Below are 27,797 nucleotides of genomic sequence, written 5' to 3' on the forward strand. Positions count from 1 at the left end.
GCTCAAAACGTCTCTAATGAGATCATTGGATCGTAAGGAAATTGCTGTTCATACAATTTCGTTGACATATTATGAAGAGTACTACTTGATCATTTTATGGAGGGATAGATAGGGTGGGGGTTGCAAAATGGTTATCAGTTCAAAATCAACGAAAGAAAAGAAGGGCCATTTGCTTGCATCGATGCTTATCTGGAAGTTAGCCAGGCAGAAGGAGGATGGCTTGTCTCTTCCCCGGAGAGAATGAGAGAGATGCTCTAAGCTTGTTCTTTTTTGATAGAGTAAATTTGTATACATATGTATATATGTAGTAGGGGAGACCGTGGAAGTTACAACACGGATTTTTTTTTTTGACAAATTTACATTATAATTTGACTATTTTCATTTTAATAGTGAGTAGGTGGACGGCTATACTGGGTGTCATTTGAGTTCAATAAATTAATATTGTTCTGAACACTATAAATGATTTAAAATTAGACAAATCAATGGTTTGTCAAATTGTTGATGATGATGTGTAGAATCCATAGATTTTAGCAGGGTCAATTCCTCCAAAACGCTTGTAATGAAGAAGGGCCCGTTATTACAGTCTCTTTTTTTTGAGCATCAAAAAGCTATAATCAAAAAATTGGTAATATAATTGCAAAATATAATACAGATTATTGTGGCTAAAAATCAATAAACTCTATTAACTTTTTTTTCAACTGTTTTTGAGGAGGGGGTAATTAGTTTTTTTTTAAAGGAATGATACTTTTATAATATTGTAATAAGTTTGTAATGGTTTTTCAAAACTCACTTATCGATAATACTTTTAAGATGTTGTAACACTTATACAAAGGAATCAGTTGCAACATGTTTTCCAATTTTCCTCGTATTGTTTAGTCATGTTTTTTAAAATCCTTGAATACGTTTTTGGAATAAATTTCTCAAATCTCCATATAATACTAATTACTAATGTACATCAATCTTATTCCATCTTAATCTACTATAAGTCATTGATATTTAATAATTCAAAAACATGAGAAGACTAGTTATTTATTCATTAAAAAAATATTATTTTGTCTATTTTTCGTCATTTATTATTCAATTTCGAAATATTTTTAAAAACCATTAGAACCGTCCTTAGTAGCTACGGTGAGGGTTGCTACATATGGCGTGTTGTGCCTATATCCGCAAGGTGGTGTTGCATTCTGTAGCTTGTTGTTCGAAAAAATTGATCATATGGAAAATAATTTTAGTAGTGCCCTCTATGTGGGTACCATTCACCTATATTTGATACTAAATAATATTATTATTCAGGGAGATGCATTATTTTGCTGCAAGATGTCGTTATTCTCTCTCACTTTGTTTACAAACAAGTGTAAGTAAACAACGATCATGTCCCATTTGCAGAAAAAACATTTGACTGCTACAATCTTTAAAGTTATTAAATAATAGCAGGAATATGTTGATATTTAGTTTTGAATTTGGAGGTGTCACAGTCAAACCAACCAATTTAGAGTCCTTCCAAAGTTCCTTCGTCTACCCTACTTTTATTCCCCACCTAAAAAGCAAATGATAAGAAGGAAAAAAAAAAGCTCACTCCGATCCCTTTGATGCTCAATTTTCACTTCTCTTTCTTCATTGGTCGAAGAGTTAAAATGGTTCTACGGTGGTAGAACCATTTCCCCCCCTCCCGTCCTATCCCCTCCTTCTTTTCAAAAACCAATGCGCACTCTCTTTCCTTACTACTAAGAATGATTAAGAACATCGATCAAAATAAAAAGCGCAGAGCATAAAAATTATATAATAGGAACAACCATTTGAAAAAAAAAAAGAGAGAAAAAAAAAGTGGCAATTCAGTTTTTGGTTGACCTAAAGATTGTGTGCTTACCCGTGATCTCTCTCCCCTGATTCTACAATCCACAAATACACTGGAGAATAATAACTTCATTACTATACCTTATAGTATAATATTTAGGTAAGTGAATTTCAATTTAGGATGATTTATATACGTGACCCTTCAACAACAAAGTAAGCTAGAATGGGTTTTCCCAAAATGGAGCCCAGAACACATTTACATTCTCCTACAAAACAAATTCAATTTCTATAAAACACATTATTCATTTTAACCCTTTGGGTGCTTCGCAAACCTCACTTAAATTAGCCGAAATTTATCTTTGCAATAAAAAAATGATAAATTGATAGATTTTATGGTTGAAAAAGGGTCATATTGGCCCCCATATAAGTCCCTCGAATCAAATAAAGGTTACGAACTGTAACGCTAATTATTGTGGATCTTAACTCATCCCAGAAATTTAAATAATAGGCCTAAAATTGATTCAAATAGGTTTATGAAGTAGGCTGTGAAGTAAATAAATAGATTGGGATGCTCCACTTTTCTTGATTTTTGTTCAAGATTATTTTTATGGTAGCGCGCCACATATATAACTTGCTTGTTAAAAGGCTGTTCCAAATAAGTTCCGTTTGTTAATTAACTATGCAACATTTGTCGTACTTGAACTAAAAAGTTATCTTGAAAACAAGACAAAAAATGACAAATTCCGATTTTATTCTTTTACTTCATAAAATTTAGGCTAAATAGTTTATAGACATCCTACTGTGGTCAATTAAAGTATTTATATTTAAATATCCAGAATAAAATAAATATACTCAAAAATATTAGATATAATCAAAGGCCTTCATTAGATTAATGTGACCTTAATTGTCTCCGCAATCACCTTTTAAATATAATGAGGGCTTGTAATTTTTGCGAGAATGGATACAATTTCAAATTAGGGCCCTAAGATCCTCTGGAAAGAGAGGTCCGTCTTTTAAGTGGGGTTATCATCAAGTAGTTATTTTTGGTAGGGAGAAATAGGTTTGTGAAAATAAATAAAACTTCAATTGTGGTTGGGTCAACACAAAATACAAGTAAGTAGAATTTTTCTCAAAACGAAGTCTGGATTACATTTTATCAACGAATTATCGTCAATTTTTATAAAAAAATTATTTTTTGTTAATCCTTCAGAACACCGCAAATTGATAATTAAATAAGCAACAATTCATTGTTATAATACTGATATAATTATAAATTGATAGCTTCTAGATATATTTGAGGAGTCCATAAAATTGAGGCCAAATTATATTCAACCTACCCCACAAATTTGTATACAAAGTCTATAATTGAGCAAAATATGTGTCTATCAAAAGTTGGACTGTATGTATTTTTGTTCAAGAATGTTTCTGTTAACTTAGCACATATATTTTATTTGAAAGGCTGCATTGATGCCCAATATTGTATCAAAAATCAAATAAATGTTTTTTTATGACCTATATTAAATATTATTGGGTATTTCATCAGAAACAATTTGAATTTAGATCTCATTATTATTGAGCGAAATATATTTATAGAATATTTGGCTGTATGCAAATTGCAAAAGAAAGTGGGAAAAATTCATTATCACAATTACAAAATCATTATCAATTGATAGATGTTAAAATGTTAGATGTATTTGAAAGGAACCATAATATTGGTGTCAAATAGAATATCATATCAGGGGCGTCCTCAGGATTATATTTTGTGTGTGTGTGTGTGGGGGGGGGCTTGGTTTTTAAATTAAAAAAAACAACCATAAAGTGAAGTTTTATGAAAAAAAATTCAACAAAAATTAATATATTTTCACAAATATGTTACTTTTTGAGAAAAACTATAAATTTTTAAATATTTTCTAAAAAATTAAATACGATAATACGTTGAAAAAATATTGACAGTTGTGGATTTTTGATACAAAAAATTTAATTTTTTGGGGAATAGTTATGAATTTTCGAAATTTTTCTTACAAAAAATTTCAAATATTGGATTTTTTAGTAAAAAGAAAAAATCCATTAATTTGGAGAGGGTTGCTACAGCCACTTCAGCCAACCCCTTGCGGACGCCTCTGCATATATCCAATAAGAACCCTAAACTACCTTTAATTATTTGGAATTACGAAATATTGGCTTGTATATTCTACTTTATGTTAATTAATTAGACATTTATCATTTTATCGATTTTTGTGTGTACCATATTCATTTTATGCTAACTCACCACAAATGTACATTCACGAGAATGAATCGGCAAAAGTCTCGTTATATTCTTAAAATAGCAATTTATTTAAATATCTCTAATGTTGTTATATGTGTAGTTTGTCAACACAAAACCAAGTTAGAATGACTTTTTGAGTGTTCTTCAATCAATTTCTATCTTCAAATTATTTTTATTAAACATTTATGGACGTCGCAAATTCCACTTAAAATAGCCAAAATTGATCGTCGCAATAAAGAAAGATAATTAATATATATTATGGTTTAATGGTGCCATATCGGGGCTTATATTAATCTCTTACACCAAATTAAGATTTTAAACTATAGGTAAAAATATTAGGTACCTTAACTCATCACACAAATTTGAATAGACCTCCAATATTTGACTCAATTGATGTATACGTGATGCAAATAGTCTGGGAAGTATTTTGCTGTATTTCTGAACTAAAAAGATAAATTAGGATTTTCTCGATTTTTGTTCAAGATTGTACACTTATGTTTGTACACCACTAAACAATTTATAAATAAAGCTCCTTCACCGTTGAGGTCAGGTTAAAATTGCATCTATCTTAAAGAGATGACTCAATTTGAGTCTGGCAACTCCTTTTAGGATCTCCAATGAAACAATCTTTATTCCTCCTCCATTACAACTGTAGATTAGAATCTTTTACGATTTCAATGGCTGGATCAAGTGTCGTAAGAGACAGGGGTACATTAGAGGACCTTACCCACCCATTGAAATGTGTGTGTCTACTTTCTAGTCTTGATATCGACCCTTGAATGTACGGATCTCATTATCTTGACAAACAATATCAAATTGTTTTTCTCTAAATCTCGATCCCTCAAACTCTTGAGTTCTGAGTAATTTGGCCTTGGTACGAGCCTGTTTTCGCAAGTAAAGGGTGGCTTTGATTACAATAAGTATCTTAACCAGGTTACACCCAGCTCAGACTCAATTGTTCTAGTCTCAGTTCAAAACTATATTTTCATTTACCTGAATTAGTCAATAAAACGTAGATGTCATTCAACTATTTTAGTGTTTTTTTACATAGCTATGATTATATATTGATAATTTACTATGAATATATGGAAAATTTATACAAATATTAGGATGCAATGTCTAGCGATTCATCTCCTAACTTAAAGGACATCTACTTTTTAATATTGACCTTCCCAGCCATAATTTTACATATTTTAAGTATATATCCTTTAATATTCATACCAAACAAGCCTGAATTATGAAGGAACAAACTGCAAATTTTGAATGGATTGACCAAGGCAAAACCTAAGATGTTTGGTAAGCATGTATTGCCATCAATAGAACCTATTAATTATAAGTCATAATGATTTATTCATATCGTACGTGATTAAAAGTTACATTTCAAAATGACCATCTCATAATAATTTATTGAACTGAGGCCTATGAGCAATGAGCATGGTTATGAAGGTCATGAATTAATGTGTTTTACAATACAAAGTCATCTCAAGAAATGTCTTTTCTAACAAGAAAAGGTCATATTAAAAAAAAACAATACCTAAACTTAAATATTCAGGCAAAATTAAATGCTCCTCCCGCCCAGAAAAAAAATGACACATGGGGCTCTGCAGTGATTAAAGGGTTGATAATCACTGCTATAGGGTAATGCTTTACTTGCATATAGATGTTGTAGGATTACAGATAGGTTTTGAACCTATTAAAATATGTAGAATATGGGCTGAAAAGTCCGTTCTTCACACAAAGATGGCTCTTTTTAAAAAAGATTAATCTCATTTTCAGTTATTAGCAATCCTTCAAAGACAAATGTCAAAATTACAAGACAATATGTTATTTAGTTTGCACTAATTGTGACGCAACTTTGGTTATTTCCAAAACAATGGATCAAAAATAATTTAACGATTTAATTGTACACTGCTTCTTTATAGGAAAAATACTGTTCAAGCTAAGCAATGGCTTGGAAAGTGTTATGGGAACGCAACTCCATAAAGCGGATGAATAATAATTTAAAAAAAAAACAATTTTGAACGAAAAAAACAATATGTTTTCTTTGTTAGAGCCGGGACTTTTTGAGCCCATGTGTTAATATAAATTATCAAACAACAAATTTAAAAAAAAAGTAATTTGATTATATACGTATGTAGAATAGATAATATCTGAAATGGATATCGGAAGTTGTGGAGAGATTTTTGAAGAACAATAAAGGGTGGTCTTACAAGTTTTTTAATAATAAAAAAAAACTTAAAGGATAAACCACATAAATATTGATTAAAGAGTCTGTCTAGATGATTTAACATGAATGAAAGGGAATTTTCTAATTGTTTTTTTTTCTGTGGTTTTTGATTAAATTAAAAAATTATATAAATACAAAAAAAAACTTATCAAGAAACAAAAGAAGGTGGAACTATCTGAATTTTATGTACAGAGTGGTCCAGAATTAGAGTTCCATTGATCAATGATGAATGTTTGTATATATTAAAATATGGATTTATACTTTTTTTACAGGGTTTAGTATTATTCTAAATACAATTGACCAATATCTATTGATGAAAATCAGTTGAATTTTTTATTTCGTCCGTTGATGTTGTTTTTTAGTTGGTTGGCATTATTATTTAATTACTGTAGAGTTAATTTTAATTTTATTTTGTGACTCAAAATTACGCTAATTAATCTCAACAATATTATATTTGGGTATCAACAAGATATCATTTCTGATTATTATAGCTTAAACATTATAATTTCGTTTTTGATAAAAACTTCTATTAAATATTTTACTTTTATCAAACTCAATTTTGATGCGATTGAGTGGGATATATGGACTAGCAGAAAATATTACATTTGTAGTAATGTCTATACCTTCAATTGAAAAAAAATAAAATAATAATAATAGAAAAAGCAAAAGAACGACTTATAAGTGAACAAATTCAACAAACCTGGATGAAAAAGGCAAAATTTGCAAGAAAATACATTTTTGCAACAATAAAAATTGGCGTCAATTCTTTTGAATCTTTCAGGATCATCATAATAACTTATAGCAATAAAATCTATTTAAACAGACTCATAATATTTGGGGTAACTCAAGGTTGATAGAAATACAAGGATAGACCATCATGTAAGCGAGCTTGCTAGAATTTTCCATTTGATGTATCGTAATGACTGCTGGGCAAGACAGACCGATTTTGATAAAAACCTGCAACGAATCATATTCAATAACGTCACTATTAAAAATCGTGGAGGAAGTCAAACATCAGTCATACACGCATTATGGTATAACCTTATATTTCTATTAATCTTGGGGTACAAAAATCCCAATTCACCAACAAAAGGTTAAGAATAAATATTGTGCGGGGAATGATGACCTTGTGAGTCGTTGTGGCAAATAAAGAAAGCTTTTACATGTTTGTTTATTTGTATACCTACATACTATTCCAGTATATAAGGAAAATGAGGAGGGGTAAAAGATTATCTTAATTCTTCCTTTGATGTAAACTTATAATAAATTTATATTATTTAAACAACTATGAGACGACGTTATAAATATGATAAATACCACTGTGTCTACATACATAGAGGTACTTTGTATATAGAGGGGGCTAAAGTGAATGGTTTTAACATCCAGAGATGCTTGATAGAGATAAGGCTCCCAGCTCACTCTCAATGGGTGTACCAATGGGAACGAGAGGGATCATTAATGTAAAAATGAAGGATTTTGGTCATTCTTCAATGATATGAAAAGAAAAAATAGATATATATATATATAAATGGTTTGTCAACATAAAAACAACAAAGAACAAAAATCAATAAAACGAAACCAAATAAATCTTTTACTGTATATGTACGTCAAAACCTGACTTAACTGCTACCTAGACATGAACGCAGGGGTGTCCACAGGCTTATAATTTTTTTTGGGAGGGGGCTTGGTTTTTGGATTTTTTTTTAAATTCCAAAAATTAAAATTTAATGAAAAAAATTTCAAAAATCCATAGTTGTTTACAAAAATAATTTTTTTTTTCCTCTGCTGGATAATTGGCGCCCAAACAACCTTTTTTTACATCTATTTTCACGTCCAACCTACAGCCCACCGCCTGCGGACGACTATGAAACCGTTAGACCTTTAAGTATAGTGGGAGTTAGAAGGTAAGGCCTGTGCCAAGTCCTACCCTTACTTGAAGGCCAGTACTATTATATAATATATTATTCTTATGAATAGATCCTTGATGGTCGATACTTACATATTTACGATGACATAATTTAGTACAGATTGTTTCCATGCCACGATTAACTCTGATTCGAACACGTTTTTAAGGTTTTAAACGAGGCGTCATATTTTTTGGGACCTTTAAAATGGGTCGTTTTGGATCTTTAGACTTAAATATTCCAGTAAATTTATGGTATCTGGACTTTCGGATTCAGATTCGAAAGCAAAATTGGAGGGATACTTGTCTCGAATTTTATGAGCATTTTCCCCAAAGTTGGGACATCAATAAAATAAAATCCGGATTAAGTTTACGTTTTTACTGATTCCAGATGCCAAAACAAGGAATAACCCATATTATTAATATTAAAGGATAATTATTATAATTAATATTATAATCAGATTGGATAGATATCTCTCCAAGCACAATTGAAGATAAACCAAGACCCGCCCTATCTTTATTCATCAATACTATAAGCTTTTTCTGATACAAAACACATCTTGGATCTTTTTTAAGATCCAGAAAAGTTCAAGCAACCAAAGGCAGTTCAGATACCAGATTTTGGATAATACAAATTTAGGTACATAAGGTACCTGAGTACTTGAGATCCTAGATCCAGAAAATCCCTTGAATCTTTGTTAAGTTACGTAAAAGTTTGAGACCCGGAGCCTGTTCGCATCTCAGATTATACAAATGTATCTTTACCGTACCCGAGTACTCCAGATCCAGATCCAACTCTAGTCCTATCATTATTATGCAATATTATAAGCTTTTTAACCTCTGTAAAACTCATTAGATCTTTTTTAACATTTGTAAAAGTTCGAGTACATGAAAGCGTTTCGGGTCTCGGATAACACAAGTTTACTTATAGCCTAGTCGGGTCCAAGACCCGTTCTATCTCTAATTACATCCCGAATGTATGTAATTATTGATATCCTTATTCTCTTCAAAATCCATCATCCTTCCAAGTTTGTGGAAACAAAGGACTTCCCGTATTGATAAAAGTACTTTTGTAGTTGGATTTAATGATATTCAGCGTTGTTGTACCTCCCGTGCAGATGGTTTTCGAACTATATATAAAAAAATAACAGAGACATGGTTATCTTTTATAAATATATATTATTATATAGTTTACCAATTTTATCTCAAACAATACTATTATGAAAAGGAACCAAATCTTTCATATCTGTTATAACGTTTATAAGATGAACTTTGAAAAAAAAAAAAAAAAAAAAAAGAAAAAAAAAAACTCTTTACAACTTTATATAGATAGAAAAGCGAAGAAACCCTCAAAAGAACTGTTTTTGACATATTATTATCAAACACCAAAAGTCTTTTCGATTAAGGAGGAAAGATAAAATATAATTATCTCAGAAACGCGTCGTTTAATCCCACTTATACAAAACCAACAACATTTACTGTATATATTGTACTGCGGATACCATTTTCCCGAGATTTCTCGGGGTTTTACTCCTACGGGAAATCCTGCATTTAAAAGGGCATGAGGAAATTTAAAAAAAGCAAAAAACATCAATATCCGTAAGATGGCTTTGATCGGAAGTTATCGTAATAAACAAATAAGAATACAAATTACTTATATAACAAGACTCAACCCAAGGTGGCAATACTATCTTCAGCTATGTAAACAAACAACTAAATAGTAAACAAGGTTCATATCTAGGTATGAAAATCGGGGGCTTTTTTTATCTCACCCGTTTTTATTGAGTTGATAACCGAAAGGGGGAATTTTCTTTTCTTCAGCTGTTGTCATTAATATTTTATAAGAGATGAACAAACTAAGTAAACATACTATCCGCAAGGCGGAGTGACAGTCTGTAGCTTTTTTACACTAGTTCTTTAAAAAAAAATACCGTATGCTGAGAATAACTTTATCAAGGCCCTCTATAATAGTAACATACACGTATGTAATAGATTATTGTGACCTTAATTGTCATCACAATGACCTATTGAATATCATACTGGTTTGCAATTTTAGCAAGAGTGGATGTAATTTCACATTAGGACCTCTAAACACCTCTGGAAAGAGAGATACGTCTTCAAAGTGGATTTTCCTCTAATAAATTACATTTTTTTATTAGTTCCACAACGAAGTTGAGAGGTGATTATGTTTTTGGCCTCTGTTTGGTTGTTTGTCTGTTGGTTACCAGGATTACGTGCATAGTTGCAATTCGAGATTGATATAACTTGGTACGAAGATTATATAGGGTCGCAGTAAAATACTATTAAATTTTGTGAGGTGAAGGGATATGGCCAATGTAGTACACAACGTTAAATACATAATCGACCATAACTTTCGAACATATTGAGGTACAGAGGAGAAATTGGTGTGACTATGTCGGTTTAATAAAGATGTTTCATATAAGAAAAAAATTCAATTTATGAAATATGATAACTGTGGGCCCATTCTAGTTTAAGATCGTTGTTACGTTGACTCAATTTACATAGAAATGATTTCCTTGAAAATGCAAATGATTAAGATTAAATATTCCTAATATGTAGAATGAGGTGTCAGGGACATCTACTAATTATTATGTATGTACTCAGCATAGAAGGAACAAACCCTAAAGGTTCCCTCTTTATTCATCCACATCATTTATTGTTTCATACATATAAATAGGATAGATTAGGGATTAAGGAAAAAGGGTCCATTGACAATTTTCTCATTATTAACCTTTATTTATTTATTTGTTGTTTTGCTTCCATCATTTCAGCGAAAAATGATTTTCTATGATTAGTTTTTCATTTATAGCATCAATCAATATGTTTCTTTTTTTACAATATATATATATTATTGTCTAGATCAGGGATTCTCAACCTTTTTGTAGTGATGTACTACTTGAAACATATTTGTTTATCCCAAAAACGCTTTGTTTGAGTGGTAGGAGCATCCGAAGGATTATATTTTGGAGAGAGGGTTTGGATTTTTTCTTTTTTTTTAAGTCCAAAAATTTTAAAGATTACATTTTTCGAAAAAAAATTCGAAAATCCATATTCATTCTCAAAAAATTATGTTTTTTGGAAAAAAAATCAAATCCACAGCTATTAAAAAAAAATTAAATTGTTTATAGAAAAATTTCAAATGTCAATTTTTTTGGAGAAAATTTTTAAGTATTAAATTGTTTTGGAAAAAAATTTAAAAATTCAGAGCTTTTCACTGAAGATTAAATTGAATTTACTAAGTTAAAGTTTTTGCAAAAAAAAATTCAAATATTAAATTTTGTAGTGAAAAATCCAAATTCCTTAATTTGGGGACCTATAACACCTTTCAGCCCACCCCCTGCGGACGCTCTTCAGTTATGTACCATTTGTAAAATATTTTTCAAAATTTATAGTACCACCTAGAGTACCTTCAAGTACATCAAGGGATACGGGTACCCCCATTTGAGAACCACTGGTCTAGATAACGATTTAATTCAACATTAAGTTTATTTATAAATAAGTTGTTAAATGTGACAATCATATCAGTTTTCTAGAGCCCCCACTATCATTAGTTAGTACTTTTTATTCTATCACACACAGTTTTGCCCGTAGTTGGCTCCTTCTATGAAACATTTTTGCAAACACCCCTAGCCCAAGATTAATAGAAATACAAGGTTATACCATAACGCTTTTCCGACTTATGTTTAACTTCCACCACGCTTTTTAATAGTTACGTATATAACTGTTATCAAGAGTAGCTATATATCGCCCCCCTTGACTGATACAGGTAGAGTACGGCTATTATACTCTATGACGTCAAAATTTATCCGTTTTGCATAGCAGCCGGTACAGTACATCAAATTGAAAATTCTAGCAAGCCCGATTACTATATTGTCTAACCTTGATTTTCTATTAACTTTGCCCTAGCCTAAGTATATATTGCACCGTAAATACATTCCTTACTTATGTGGGAATATTTTGCTAATGTTGATGTTGCTAGTGTAATGTGTTAAACCTATAATATACCTCTTTGCTTAATGCATAGTGAACATCCGTCAAATTAAGACCTTGATTTGTTTATAAAACTGTTTACACATCCACAACCTGTAATGTTATCTTTATGAGAGTCTCAATTTTGACTTTATTTACTGCAAAAAAAGACAATTGATGTTATTGAAAAGATTCCAAGTAGTACATAGATATATTGCTGATTCTATATGAACAGTATATTCCATGATTTCTTCGTTGTATTTCTATATATATTAACATCGTTATTCTTGATGAATATAGTACAATAACTTACAAGTTATTAATTTCATCCCTCATCCAAAAAATTTCACGATTTAATCTTTTTAAAAAAAAATGTTATTATACATCATGTGTTAGTCTCTGAGTTGAGTTCTATAGGGGTTATAAGACCTTAAAGTCATTTATTTGTGTAAAATGACCTCCAAATTTTATATTCATATCGCAATGAGAGGTGTAGAGGTCACACACATTGTCTAGTCACATATTTTAAAGGTAGAACTCATAAAAGTTTGGAAACCACTGTCCCAAAAGTACCACTGATCCTTTTATAGAAACCATCACTTTATAGCCTTCTAAAAAGAAGTAAAATGTAGGAATTTCATGTCTTTTGTACAACTTTGCACGAATCTACCACTTGATCCCTTCTCAAGTGTATGTATGTTACATATAGTCTCATAGTAATCAGCCTCATTCAAGTACGTCATCCATAATAGCACAATTGGAGGGTATCATAAGATATGTAATTGTAAGAAATAAAGGAATATAAAAGTTGTAAAATACTTGTTATAAAAATATATTTGTAACACAAGAAAAGATTGAATTCATTTATGTGTATGTAGGATATTCAAACAATACATGAAAAGTATACAAATACTACTTAGGGGGGTAAAGAAAAAAACTAGGGTTGTGTTGAATTGAGTTGAGTCGAGTCGATCAGGATCAATTTTAGTCAATAAATTAGAAAATGGAAAAAACGTTTACGTAATCCTAACAATTTGAAGAATGTTTTGGAGGAGAGCAGCTTAGCTGTCATGAGCAGCTGTGAGAGGAAAGAAATAAACACTAACCCCACTCTGTATCTGCAAGGACATATAGACAGGAATCAGGGGCGTTCGCATAATGATAATGTAATCCAAAATTAAAATTTTTTGTGGATAAAATATGAAAAATTAAATTTTTCAATTTTTTTTTTAAAACCACAGCTATTCACCAAAAACTAAATTTCTTGGAAATTTTTTTCAAAAATCCATCTCAATAAAAATATTCAAAATCCAGAGCTGTTTAGCAAGAAAATAAAGACGGGAATCAGGGCCGTCCATGGAGCTATATATTTTTTGAGGGGGACTTTGTTTTGGGCATTTTTGGAAGAAAAAAAAAAATTAAAAAGTTAAATTTTTTTGTGAAAAAAAATTTGCAAAATTAAATTTTTTGAAAAAAAAATTAACAAATCCCCTGCTATTTACAAAAGATTAATTTTATTGGAAAAAAATTTCAAAAATCCATAGCTATTCGTAAGCAAAATTAAATTTGTTGAAAAAAAATTTCAAAAATTTAATTAATTTTTTTCAAATATTAAATTTTCTAGTACAAAGCAAAAAAAATCTTAACTTGGGAGGTGTTACAGCTCCTCCGCCCCACTCCCTGCGATCGTCCCTGGGAATGACTTTGATCTCGATCCTCCAGTCTACTCCTCAACTAACAATGACTTATAGAACAAGAAATCATCATTGTTACTTTCCGCCATTCATGAGCACCCGTTGTTACTTTAAATTTATTGTTCTGTACATTTTTTTAAAAACAGCTCTGAATTTTTGAAATTTTTCTCCAAAAAATTTTAGTTTTTGAGAATAGCTAAAGATTATGATTTTTTTTTCGGAAAAACTAAATTTTTTGTGAATAACATTCGATTTTAGAGATTTTTCTCTAAAAATTTTTTATTTGAAATTTAATTTTAGAAATGATTATCCAAAAAATTTATTTTTTTGTTAGTAGCTGTGAATTTTTAAATTTCTTTGGAAAAAGATTAAATTTTTTAGTTTTTTTTTCTAATTTAATTTTTCAATAGTTTTCGGATTTTTTACGATACACACTGGTAAGAAAAAGTTTGGAAAAAAGTGGAGTGCCAATTATTTTTCTAACTACTTATGACTTTATCATCAGGTAACACAGAAATTTGTCTATTAAAAAGAACAAAAAATAAATGTTCAATATGGTTATAAACATTAATTTGTAAAAAAAAATGGTAATTTTCTATAAATTTTAACTTCATCAAAAAATCCTCACTTTGGCCAACTAACTTCTTTACAGACTTTTGTCATTATTACTCTTAGTTTTTGAAGATAGGCAGGTGTGATATAATTCCAAGCATTCTTCAAAATGTTCCACTTACTTGTGGCTTACTTTCCCCAAACTTTTCTGTCTAGGTGTTCCCAAAAATATTGTGTTCAAATCAGGAGATTGAGCTGGTCATTGCATAATAGATAAGGTGTGAGAGGCTTCTTTCTTTTCCAAGAAGTTTTTGCAGAGCTTGGATGTATGTTTTGTGTCGTTGTCTGGTTGAAAAACAAGCTTCCTTCCAATTAATCTCTGTCCAGAAGGAATGGCTTGTGTCTTCAAAATATAAATATAACCATTCTGAAGAAATTAACTACCCATCTCTCGTACTTGACCGAGAGAAAAATTACATATGAAATTAAGCTTGCTCAAAACAACTGGATTTTTACAGACAAATAATTAAAAAATAGTGATAAAGTCATAAACAATGATGAAAACAATGAAAAAGTAATTTTTTTTTCCAAAAAAATTCGTCCCATGTTAAATAATCATTTTCTTATATTTTTAATATTTATACTTAATACGTCACAAAACTGGGCAGTTCTAAAAATGTATACTCCCATCTATTAATGTTATTTTTTCTTACATTTACACTCTTTTTTTTGGAAAATATATTAATACTTTCGAAAGAATATATATTCATCTCAATTTCTTATATTCAAATACTTTTTTTAATACCAATATCAAAATGAGAATGATATATCTTTTATATTATTTGACTATTACTAAAAACGTAAAATTTGTACATATGTGTGAAAGCAGCATAAAAATATCTTGGAAATACTTTTTGTGAGAACTTGTTCAGTAAAATAACCATTTTTCACAAGATACTGTTTTTTAAATTATATTAGTGGTATTTTTTGAATAATTAATTAGAAGCCCCGCTATTTAAGATTATATTTGAACACTAAAAATAAATTGTTTAGCCATTGTCCTTCAGTCACTCTTGATTTTTTTATGCTAGAAGTTGGGATAGAACGATACAAGAAAAAACAATCAAATTCAATATAGACATGGATTTCTCGACAAAAACCATAAAGGACCATGAGTCATAGTCTACTCTCAATGACTTGTCACAAAATAAAGGAAAAAAGAAGATCCACTGGAATTCAATTTTTTATCGTGTATTTAATGTGATGATGTCTTCAACATCAAATTGCGCGGCTTTATATTAATAAAATGCACAGAAAAGATACACTTTTTACAATATTACTATTTTACCAGAATAAAAATGTATTTGGGGGGCCTAAGTATAAATTTTTATCCATGAAAATTATGATATCTTATTAATTAAAAATAGCTGGAAAAGAAAAAATGAAGTTTTCTCGTTGTTCTTCTATTTAAAATTCCAGGATCTTTTTATGCTGCCTCGACATATATATAGAAAAAACTAGCTCCACATAATATTAAGGGATCAAACTACAACAATGGCGTATGTATTGTTAATACTACAGTACGTTACAATGTTGATGATGATATAAACCCCTTCTTATTTATTGTTGGGAGAATGGTGTTAATATTCACTATTCAGCTTATTCTTTTGTAGAGTTTTACTCCATATACATAGTTACCATGGATCCATGGAATTCCCACTTTACACCCTCTAACTCGACGCTCTCATAACTCAAATAACTAATTAGTTTCACGCTTCATCAGTTTGAAATGATATTTACTTTTCCATAATATTTAGAATGCAATAGGAAAATAGGGAATGAATATATTATATATGAATATTAGTGTTGGATTCGATTAGTACTCGAACTCGAAAAAAATATTTACTTCATTCATATTAAGGAAAATATTGAACTAATGCTGTGTATTTGGATGTCAAAATGGGACCAACAAAGTAAAAGGCTTCAAGCCTACTCCTTTTCAAAAATAAATTTCCAAGTGCCTTGTTGTTATTACATATACAAGATGCGACAACATAACTTCCTTTTTTTAAGGGGCAATAAAACATGTTTTATGAATTAGAAAAGTTTTATTTTAACTTTATAATAATAGTACACATTTAAAGTTTGGTTTTACAGCGTTTTAAAAATCATATCAGATATTTTAATATCTGGTGATTTTTTCATTTTTGTTTCTTTCTGTTTCTCTTTAAATAACTTTTAATTGAGAGGTTTTAGAGGGATAGTTATTTTATTTCAAAAGTTGCACAATTTAATTGGTAACATATCTTATTTTATTACTGTGGATAATTAGCATTATAAAATAATTTAGTGTTTTGAGATACTACAAAACATCGTTATACTTACAATCTAATTTCCAAAATGTAGACAATAAATCATTATATTGGAAGGAATGATATATTTTTCTCCAATCCTTCTACTTTTTTTGTCCTTAATCTCTCAAAAACATAGGAAATGGTACAAATTTGGCCATTTCATATGGATTTTTGGGACTTGGATATTTGATTTAATTCAAATATCACTGTTTTTCTTCGGTATCAAGTTGTACTTATTCAAGGCAAGTCTTTTTTTACTCTTAAAGCCAATTGATGAAGTTTCATGTAGATTTTTTTTAGAAATGTGTCCATTTTATGGAGTAAAAATATATACTATTTCTCGCCAAGATGGCGTCGTCCCCTTCAATTATGATAGAATTTATGACGTCAGAGAAAACACACAAGAGATTCATCTCATTTTCAGTTGTTTCTACATTTTTATTAAATAATTTCGTTGTTTTATTTTTGAGAGTATAATTTTTCTTTACTCTAATTAGTGCGACTAGTTTTTTGACTGCCTTCTTATTGTGATAGTCAAACACATTTAATGGTTGCAGCTTAGACTTTATCATTTCAATAGCAACATATTTTTCTTTGACGAAACTAATACTGAGTAGGTAATTTTACTGGGGATGTGAAAATTGTCAAAGTCCTCGTCACCATACATTTGAGACAAGTATATATTGGTAATTTGCAAGAAATTGGTCCTATCATTAATTACTTTTCCTTATTTGAAAATTTAAACGTATTAACAAACAAGGAAGACTATAGTTTTATAAAAATATGAAATTTGAAGATCGTGCTCTTTTTGTAATTGTTAACTGACTATAAATTTTAATTTACCAAAGCTGTCTTCATTATTCTTTTATTCTTAAAGAGAGAACAATAAGTATACAATAATCACTAGTGTGTGAAAGACGAAGAGTAATTCTGAGTATTTCTTGTGGAATTATACGTGGAAGTCCTTTTTGGCCAATGAATAGATTTGAGGATTATTATCGGAGTAATTCCTGCCTATATCATTGCTAGATGCGGTTTGTATTTAATACTACTCACAGCCTATCTTATGAAGCGTCATAACAGCTAATCTGTTCTCCTCGCAAACATTCTTCAAATATTCAGGGGGACCACGTAAATTTTGGGTTTAATATTAACGGAGTTTCATATTATTTGAATCTCTCATAATCTCTGTCAGCAGATATGTCGTCTATCAAACTTGACAACATTTACTTATGTTATTTATTTGTACTCATAAAGATTTATAGCATTTTCATATCTCTAGTGATTACGATCCTGTTGCCCTTACTCGACTTTATCGTAGCTCAATGAACAACGCACTCTGGAGAAATTATTCTCTTGATTGCACACCGGTCGTTCCTAGAGAAGGAAATATACTTTATGTATATCGACTTCAAAGAAGATTCCTAGGCCAAATGTAATAATATAATAATGTATGCTTATAGTTAATCAGTGCAATTAAAGGAACATTAAAAAAACAAAAACGAATTCGACTCCAACCAATATTTAATTGCTCAAACTCGAACTAACTCGATAGTTGTAACTCGAATCCAAAACTAATATTTACAATTCAATAGGAAAATAGAGAATAAATTTATAAATCAAATAAAAAATCAAATCTCCCCTGAGAGCTAGAGTAGGAAAAAACCAACTCCTTCAGAATAATAGCATTTTGAATTGATCTCTTTTATACGATGGTTGAGGACTCAAAACCCATTTGAGTTATATATAAGGAAAAAGAATAACTAAAAAAGTATTTGTTTGATTTTAATTGAATAATAAAATCAGTAAAACAAATATTATTTCGAAATCAAATGACATAGGGTTGAATACAAAAGAGAGAGGGGGAGTAAACTACTCCTATTTACATTTGGCACAGCCTCTCAGTAGTCTCTTGAATAGTTCTCAAAATATAATTAATTTATATTCAATGTACACTGCAATATTGTCTTACCATACATTATATATTTTGTTGTCAGCTGTCGATTTTTCTACTTCTTTTTCCCTAATCAGTGTTCTGAACACTGTTGATTGGTTGAACTCGAATTACTTGAGTGATCCATTCCCAAAAATCCCACTAGTCCAAAAAAAAAAAAATGTCCTTGGATTAAGATGATGTTCTCCTGAATGCTTTTAGCTCGAGAAATATGAAACTGCCCTTTATAACCCGAATGTTCTGTTTTTGGAGCCGACACAGAGCGCCATTTCATTTAGTACGAGTATCAATGATTGGGAATGTAAATCGTGTGTACTTTTTAGATGACTATGCTTCCCTCCACAACATTTTGAAAAAAAAAAAAATAATACATATATACAAAATTTACGAATAATTTTCTCTTCTTTTAGAATTTCTACAAATAATAATCATGTCAGAGGATGTGAAAGCAAACATCAAAGTTGAAATCAAGGAGGAGGACGAGGAACAAGAAGAAGAGGAGACAGACGAAGAAGCAGACAAAAATATTAAGGATCCCCAAATCCTGGAGCAGCCGCCTTCGATTGTTGGAAACCCTTCAAAATCCAGAATGGGATTCTTTATAGCAGATATAATGGGCTTTGAGACTCCAAATCACACATGTTCAACGTCGTCCAAAGTGTGGAAGCCTTTTCCAGTCCTTGGAAAGAGCCCCTCAAATAACAATAGTATTAATCCCAGACCTTCAGTAGGAGAAGGTATTTCTTCGCTCATGAGTGGTGTCTATTCTGAGGCAATACCCTCTTCCTGGAGAAGGACGGCGTCTCTGATACAGTCTTACAATTCTCTCATGATCAGGGATGAAGGTAGTGGCCAAAAAGTATACTCACCTCCCTCTTTGGAAGAGCCCAAATCACATAATAATGTAGAAAAAGATGAGAGCACAACAAAAAGTAGTCAAGAGTCAAAGACCTTGAATCCTAGTAACAAGTCCTACCCATGTCCAGAATGTGGCAAAGTATTCAATGCGCATTATAACCTAACACGACACATGCCTGTACACACTGGTGAGTAAAATCAAAACTTGTTCGAACTTTTTAATCTTAGATAATTAATCAAACTTTGTGGGCCATTTTGAGGACATCAACGACGTCACAACAAATATTGGCAGGAACAAACAAATTTGCTTAAAATCTGTATAGCATTTTTGTATGCGGAAAATTGATAACTTTTTCAGCTTGAAATATTATGACCTTTAAGGCTCTTTCAACAGTTATTAAAAGTAACAAAAAAGGATTCATTAGATTTAAAATCAGCCCCTCCTTCCTTCTTAATTTAATAAACAATTTGGTTCATTAATAAAAATACCCTTAAAAACAAATTTGTATTGGGTTCATTTAAAAAAAGGCTTATTTTATTTTATCAGGACACCAAGGAGGCAATAAGATATTAACATGCCAAATTTTAGCCTGATGAGTTTACCTGCTTGCTGGTTTAGCTCTGCATAAAAAAACTAAAATACATACATACAATGTTTTTATCAATATAGAGATCATTGGTGTCTGTCAACACTCAAGTAAAGTACAATAATTTTATTCTTCAAGAAATGACACATTCTCTTCAATTTCTCTTAATAAAGCGTTATAATGAATCCTCCAAGACACCCATAAATTACATATAAATGTTGCAAACAGTTAATTGTCCTATTTTAAGAGAATTTTATCCCATATATGTGGCACCCATAAAAAAAAAGTAGGCCATAATTATGTTTCGAATACAAAAATAATATTTTGTATTCTTCTGCGAATTAATTATCGTCAATTTATATCAATAATTAGTATTCTGATTAGAGGCACCACAAATTGCAAATTAAGCGGCAAAAATGCATTGACAAAGTGAAAAAAGAGAAATTGATCGATTTTATGTATTTGAAAGGCGTCATATGAAGATCAAGGTCGAATAAAGTATTCCAAATAAAAATAAGGTTATTAATAATAGTGGCTAAACACGCCTGTTCGCTCGAACATATTCCTTGGCTCAGACACAGATTTTCCATTATAGTTTTTCCTCATAAGATATGCAATTTTTGTCTCCCATTCGTAGAATTAATCCAATAAAAGGGCGAATTCTTGGATTCGTTATAATGCACTTCAGCTGTATATTTTTTAGCATTATGTATGTGGGTCATTTAGGGGACCTAAACAACCAAGTTGTATAACAATCAAAATCCTTTTTTTTCATTGATATGATGTAAATAGTCAACTATTAATGTTTAAAATGAGACCAATAAATAAAAGAAGTGGAAACTTACTGTTTATCAAAAATATATCCCTCTATCGCCTATTTTTATTAATTATCTTACCCTAAAATATGTTAGAAGATGTTATTACATCATTATCTTATTTCCATATTGTAGATACAAATTAACAATTGCCATAAAAATAATGAAGATATTTTTCTTTAGTTATCCCTAAGTTACTAGAAATACGAGGTTAGCCCATCATGTAGTCGGCCTTGCTAGAATTTTCAATTTGATGCACCGTACCGACTGCAAGGCAAGACAGACAGATTTTGACGTCATATAGTAGATTACAGTAGTATTCTAACAGTAACAGTTAGGAAGGGCGATATATAGCTACTCTTGATAGCAGTTATACTATATGACGTCACTATTAAAAAGCGTGGTGGAAGTCAAACATCAGTCGGAAAGCGTTATGGTATAATCTTGTATTTCTATTAATCTTGAGTTATCCTACTTTTCTTGTCCCTAGTCGATAATTGTAGAAATTCGGACATTCTATAGGAATTTTCAGTAGCTATTACCTTGATTTAATTCAAATATAACTGTTTATAATTGGCATAAGTAGTATTCAATGCAGGTGTTATGTAGTTCTTTTATTCTAAAAGCCATTTGATGAAGCTTTAACAAGATTTATTGGAGATTTGTCCCTTTCATGCCGAGAAAAATAATTAAATTTGAGCTGCATGATGTCGTTCCTATAAATTATGACGTCAGTAAAATTGCTCTATAGAATAATATTCAACGCCTCTATAGCATAAAAAAACTGTCGTATAGACCACTACTTTGTACAAATATTGATCAAGTAGTCTTAGTTTCGCCACTTAGTTTATAGTCTTGAGTTGATATTATTGTGTATGTAAATACATCCCGTGAATATAGTGACCAAATATGGTCTTGTTCCGGCTGTATAAATTAATTTTATTTTGACGATCCATATATAGATATTTTTTAGTTTATTAATTTAAGGAAATTTATTTTTTAGGAGCTCGACCTTTTGTGTGCAAGGTTTGCGGTAAGGGATTCCGTCAAGCCTCAACACTCTGTCGACACAAAATCATTCATACATCTGAAAAACCACATAAATGTAAGACTTGTGGGAAAGCCTTCAATCGAAGCTCCACACTTAACACTCACATGCGGATTCATCTCAACTACCGACCCTGGATCTGTGATTTCTGCGGAAAGGGATTCCACCAAAAGGGGAACTACAAAAACCATCGCCTTACACACTCTGGAGAAAAGGCTTATAAATGCAAAATATGCAATAAGGCTTTTCATCAAGTAAGTAGGTTTAGTCTTCTATGTACTAGTCTCGTCACCATACCAATATTTTTGTACGGGCTTCATATCAGTATTTCGATACTTTTTCGACTAAAAGTATAAAACGATACTGTTGGTGAGTTCAATTCACAGGGACTAACAGTGTTAGAGGCATGGCTGTTACTAGGATTGCTCTTTGGGGAGGTTTTGGGCTTTTTGACAAAACTTTGACATAAGTTTTTTTAAATTGAAAAGAATTTTTTTGAAAAATGGACCTTTTCTTTATAAAATACAAAAATTTGAAATGAATCATTATTTTAAATTTCAAGAACAAATTTTGAGAACATACATTCCTTTTTTCACAAAAAAATTGTCTGTTGGACGAATTTGACAACAATATTTTAGTTCAGAGGTGGAAGGGGTGTAGCATTCCTATAGTCATGGGCCTGAAGGGAAACTAGCTCCGAAATTTGATGACTTTTTATATAAAATAAAAATTTGTAAGAGGGTGGGTATACATTATTGACCGGCAAATATTTACAACAAAATAGCGCTGCATTTTCCGGTTTGAATACAAATTTAGTATAGTACAAATTAAAATGCGTTAGTACCCCTGTACTATTATATGTAGCACTGCTATACGGAACAACACTACCATGTTATGAGAAGCTGACACAAAACTTGCTTTCTGTGTCACCCAAAATGGCTTATAGATTGAAATAATATGAGAACAATTTTTGCATGGGTTCCAGTAGAAAAATTAGTATTTTGATACGGGTTCGACAAGCAAAACTACAAAGCAAATTTTTAGTTAAGGATAGATTAAGATGAAGGAAAACTTTGTATGACGGGATGGGGAGGATTTGTTATCAACGGCCCAATAAAAAATGGTGTGCAATTGCCGATTTTAATACTGTTTTAAAAGCATCAGTACCACTATAGTACCGTGTTACCAAACAATACGATGCTGTATTTCTCTAATTCGGGTTCAAAAACTTTTGTGTCTGTACAAAGAAGAAATCTACTTAAATCGAGCCAATTAGAATTTTTCATGCATCTAATGGAAATCTAATTATTAGAAAAGGGTAAAATGAGCGCATTCGCCGTGTAAAAATCAACTCCTTCTCTTAATATGTACAATTTGACTAGATACAAGTAACCACTTGTATAAACAGATACTATAACTTATTTGATATGTAAATGGTGTTTTTAGATTCTTCAGTTTTCAAAAGATATCACCTAAGGGGTCAGTCATTTATGATTTCCAGTTGACGGGGGGGTACAGATTTCAAGATTTTTGAGGATGAGGGGTAGGGAGATGGTATGGTATATTTCGAAGTCCCCTACATTCAGGACGGATCACCATTTCACTGATCAACAAAAGCTTTTGAATATGAAGTATATCAGCAGGCGGGGAGGGGGGGGGCTTTATCCTCTCCCAAACGAAGAATTTTTTCTTTAATACTAGAATACAGTTAAATATTGTAGTGGAGATAAAAAAATTAATTTTTCACTTTTATTCAAAAAATTCCGAAAACCAAGTCTCGGATCAGTGGTCTTCCAGATAACCAATATGCATTATTTACAAATACATACAGAGGGATCTAAAAATTAAGGACGTCCAATTGGAGGGGTGTCAAGTTTTGTACCAATACAGACAGGGGGTCAAAATTTGTCCTTTTTTTTACGGACGTCATAAATTTATGAGTCCTAAGGTGAAACAGAATGCTCGCTTCTTCTGGATCCAAGCCATAAACAGATATATATCTTGTATTTTCCTCAAAAAACATTTCCCGTGGACGGGCCTTATACATTCATGTTATGACAGGCTGGTTTTAATTCCTTCCTTGTGTCTGTTTATATGTTTTACTTCTTTACTTTGTAAACGAGTCCTCAATTACCAAATTAGAGGGATTATTTATGTGTGTCGTTGTTGTCGTCCTTGAAAGATACATACATAGAAGAGGAAAAAATAGAGTAGAGAGATTATTTAAGGTTCATGGGATCTCTTTGAAAAGTAACAAATCTATAAATACATACCCCAACAAAAAAAAATAGGGGCAAATAAATAACAGACAATGAATCTATTTTGTAATACTCCTCAAAAACGCACTAATAATGAGAAGATCAGTTCATCGTAATTGGCATCAAATATACATTTATATGTATGTATTTATATACTAGTGATGCACTGGTTTGTTCATTACGAGCCAACATCTTTTTAATTCTGTAATTGGACTCCCAATATCTACTAATAAAGCAAATTTGATAAAACCACATAATCCACGGCGTTACTTTGCTAACACCTAATAAAATTATGGTTTAATTTGTTTTCAACTGTTGATTTTTCAAGTTATTTTGTCCCAATCAGTGTTTTGAACGTTGATTGGTTGAATAGTAAGAGATATAATGTTACTAAAAGTGATGAACAAACTGTTTTTTTTTGTTGTTGAAACTGCGGTTTAAAAATATTAGGTTAAGTAAAAAGTTCTAGAGCGTTTTTGGCTAAATGTATTTAGTGAGCTATATCTCACGATTAATACATAAGTATGCTTAAAGGTTAAGCTTAATATTAAAAAGAGTTCATTTACAGTTTTATGTTTGGTTAAGACAGTTGTTTGTTACAGTGTTCCAAAATGGAGGTAAAAAATGTCATACATTCTTATGTATCACAACGACTAAGTATTAACCCAATACATTGTCGAATGCAACAGCAAAGCGGCGGCTCTACAGATTCCGTTCTGGTAATATGGACATCGGAAATGTGGATAAAATAATGGAAACCATTTGGAACCATCTAAATCAGACAATCCTAACTAGGTTAATTTATTGTCAAAATAAAGCGAAAAAACGCTCAAAACTTTTTACTTCGCCTATTTTTAAAAACACATCCCGCCCCAAATCGTTCTATAAAAGTAAACATGCGTTTTATTAATATATAAAGAGTTTGTTCATAGTGACAGCAGTGTTGATACATGCCAGCTTGGAGCCTCAAACAACCAAGTTTTATAAGAATGAATTTTCTTTCTTCAAAAACCTTAGGGAAGATCACATATATTGAAAAAATGTTATTACACCATTAAATAATCTTAATTCCATAGTGTTGACAATAACTTAAAAAAATATATTCGCAAGAATAAGATATTGCCACCAATTATCCTAGTTTTTTTCGTTTCTAATCCATCCAAAACAATATTAATCATACAATCTCAGGGGGATTTTTAGTACTGAGATATTTAATTTAAATATCACTATTTGTATTTACAATCAAGTTGTATCTAGGGAATTCAAGGATGTATGCAATTTATGACGCGAGTAAAAATCTTCTATAGAGCGTTATCAATGATTTCATATACTACATCACAATTAAAAGAGACCCATCTGAGGGGTGTAAAGGTTGATATTTTCAAAAAAATAAAATGTACTAATTTCTAATAAATCTGCATGAAACTTTGTCAAATGGCTTTATGAATAAAATAAAATTTAACACCTGGATAGAATCATACTTTATATGTGTGATAAACAATTATATTTAAATTAAATCAAAGTAATATGTAATGAAAATCCTTATTAAATGTATAAATCGATACAATTATTATTTTTTGGATCGATTAGAGACGAGAAAAGTAGAATAATAACTGAAGAATATCTCATTTTTGATAGATAGTAAGGTGCTAGTCCTTTTATATGTTGGTCCCTTTGTGACATCCAATAGTTCACCTTAATATCAATTTATTGTTATGTTATTTAAAAATGGTCGATATCACGTGAATACTATCCCCCTACAACATATTCATGAGATAACCTTTTATTTGTATCTTTTAGGTCTACAACTTGACGTTCCATATGCATACTCACAACGAGCCAAAGCCCTATGTTTGCATGACATGTAGCAAAGGATTTTGTCGCAATTTTGATTTGAAAAAGCACATACGGAAGATGCACCGAGAATTAGTAAGTGGAATGGATGATGAGGACCTGCTGCTAGACGAGGAGGACGAGGGAGAAGAAGAAGGAGAAGAAGTTGACGAGAGAGAAGAGGAAGAGGAGGGAGAAGGGAAGAAGAGAAAGAAATTAATTGACGATATTATTAAAAAAGAAGAGGAAGAAACGCCATTATTGACGGCGGCGCCGGCGAGCGGTATCACTCCCACTTCTAATAATAATAATGATATTTCACCTTTAACTGCCGCATATTTGCATCAACAATATGCGGCCGCATCTCTCTTTGTACCCCCACGAGTTCCAACACTTCCTCCGTCACATCATCATCATCATCCTAGTCATCACAATTTCCTTCATTATCCTCCACCATATCCGCTTCTACATAATCTACGAGGAGGAGTCACTAAGCCATCTCTGCCCAACGATGGTCGCCCTTCTACATCCCTCTTTCACCACCATCATCATAGACCTCTTTTATAATATATATAAAACATATATGCGAGTCCGTTTAATTATTACTTATTATATTATTTCTTTAGTCATTTGCGATTATCACTGAAGCAGTCATTTTTTGCTGTTGTAGACGTTCCATTTTCTTTCTTCCTCTTTTTTCGTTCTGATCATATTATTGCTACATCATAATTCATAGTATAATTAAATAGTACTATAAATAAATACAAATTTGCTGTGTCATTAATTATACATATATGTAAATCAATTATGAAATTAACTAATATATATTATTATTTGGATAATAAATAATAAATACACACTATAAAATCTCTTTATTTGGTGGGAGGATATTGTATCCATAGCTAGACAAACAGTTAAGCTAGTTGTAATGCACATTGATCTAAAATCTTATGTCTGCATGGACTGTGTCATATATTCAGCAAGGGAGAGGGGTAATAATTATAATTTTGACAGTTTGTTAAATGCTGTCAAATAATACGATTTATTTGAAAAACTCCACTGAAAAACTTAAACATACACCTAATTAAAATATGACTTCTCTAACTGTCAAAATAAATCAATAAGTATAGCAAATTCCGTACCATTTATTCAAGAGCTTCCATGGATTAACTGAGCTACGAATGTACTTATAGGTCAACTGTCTTATATCATGATTAGTGATGTAAATCGTGTTTATTTTTTGCTTGAATTGGGAATCTGAAGAATGAATTTTCTTTTCCTTAGCAGTTATCAATATTATTTAATTCTTGAGTAGTGAAAATTCTTTCTTCAATAGATTCAATTATATTCAAAACCTGACAAAACATTCATGTGTGCTCATAAAAGACGGAGTGTAACTCTGACGATTTGTTGCGGGGTTATAATTGTAAGGCCTTGTTAGGTTCAAAGTAGAATTGTGGATCGACATCCGAGTAATTCTTGCGAATGTGTTTGTTTATTTCCTCCCAAACATAATTCAAATTGTCAGGAAATCTACTTTCATTTTATGTTATTTTATTTCACCACCGGGACATACTTTATACGTCATTGTCCGTATATGTTGTCAGATGTCGTTTTTCTGTTACTTTTCCCCGTATCAGCGTTTTGAATGTTGATTAGTTGAG

General features: G+C 30.9%; 1 protein-coding gene and 1 long non-coding RNA gene across 2 annotated transcripts; one reads left to right on the forward strand and one right to left on the reverse strand.

Moving 5' to 3' along the window:
* The first annotated feature begins 1,763 nt into the window (after positions 1-1,763).
* On the forward strand, positions 1,764-27,000 carry LOC121116198 (uncharacterized). Its single transcript, XM_040710440.2, has 4 exons — positions 1,764-1,954; positions 19,145-19,780; positions 21,998-22,296; positions 26,101-27,000. Exons 2-4 carry the CDS (start codon positions 19,165-19,167, stop codon positions 26,698-26,700), a joined length of 1,515 nt encoding a protein of 504 aa, XP_040566374.1. The 5' UTR covers positions 1,764-1,954; positions 19,145-19,164; the 3' UTR covers positions 26,701-27,000.
* On the reverse strand, positions 23,701-26,595 carry LOC139905246 (uncharacterized). Its single transcript, XR_011779892.1, has 3 exons — positions 26,456-26,595; positions 26,081-26,256; positions 23,701-24,216 (listed from the first exon to the last, which is right to left on the reverse strand). It is a non-coding gene; the product is annotated as an uncharacterized lncRNA (long non-coding RNA).
* Positions 27,001-27,797: the final 797 nt, after the last annotated feature.

This window comes from Lepeophtheirus salmonis, chromosome 4, assembly GCF_016086655.4.
Source record: "Lepeophtheirus salmonis chromosome 4, UVic_Lsal_1.4, whole genome shotgun sequence".
Taxonomy (NCBI): domain Eukaryota; kingdom Metazoa; phylum Arthropoda; class Copepoda; order Siphonostomatoida; family Caligidae; genus Lepeophtheirus; species Lepeophtheirus salmonis.

What these genes read in the sequence shown, in the direction of transcription:
- LOC121116198 (XM_040710440.2), top strand. Translation starts at nt 19,165, where the DNA reads ATGTCAGAGGATGTGAAAGCAAACATCAAAGTTGAAATCAAGGAGGAG. An exon ending in ACACATGCCTGTACACACTG is followed by an intron (nt 19,781 to 21,997) that starts GTGAGTAAAATC and finishes TTTATTTTTTAG; the next exon opens with GAGCTCGACCTTTTGTGTGC. An exon ending in GCAATAAGGCTTTTCATCAA is followed by an intron (nt 22,297 to 26,100) that starts GTAAGTAGGTTT and finishes TGTATCTTTTAG; the next exon opens with GTCTACAACTTGACGTTCCA.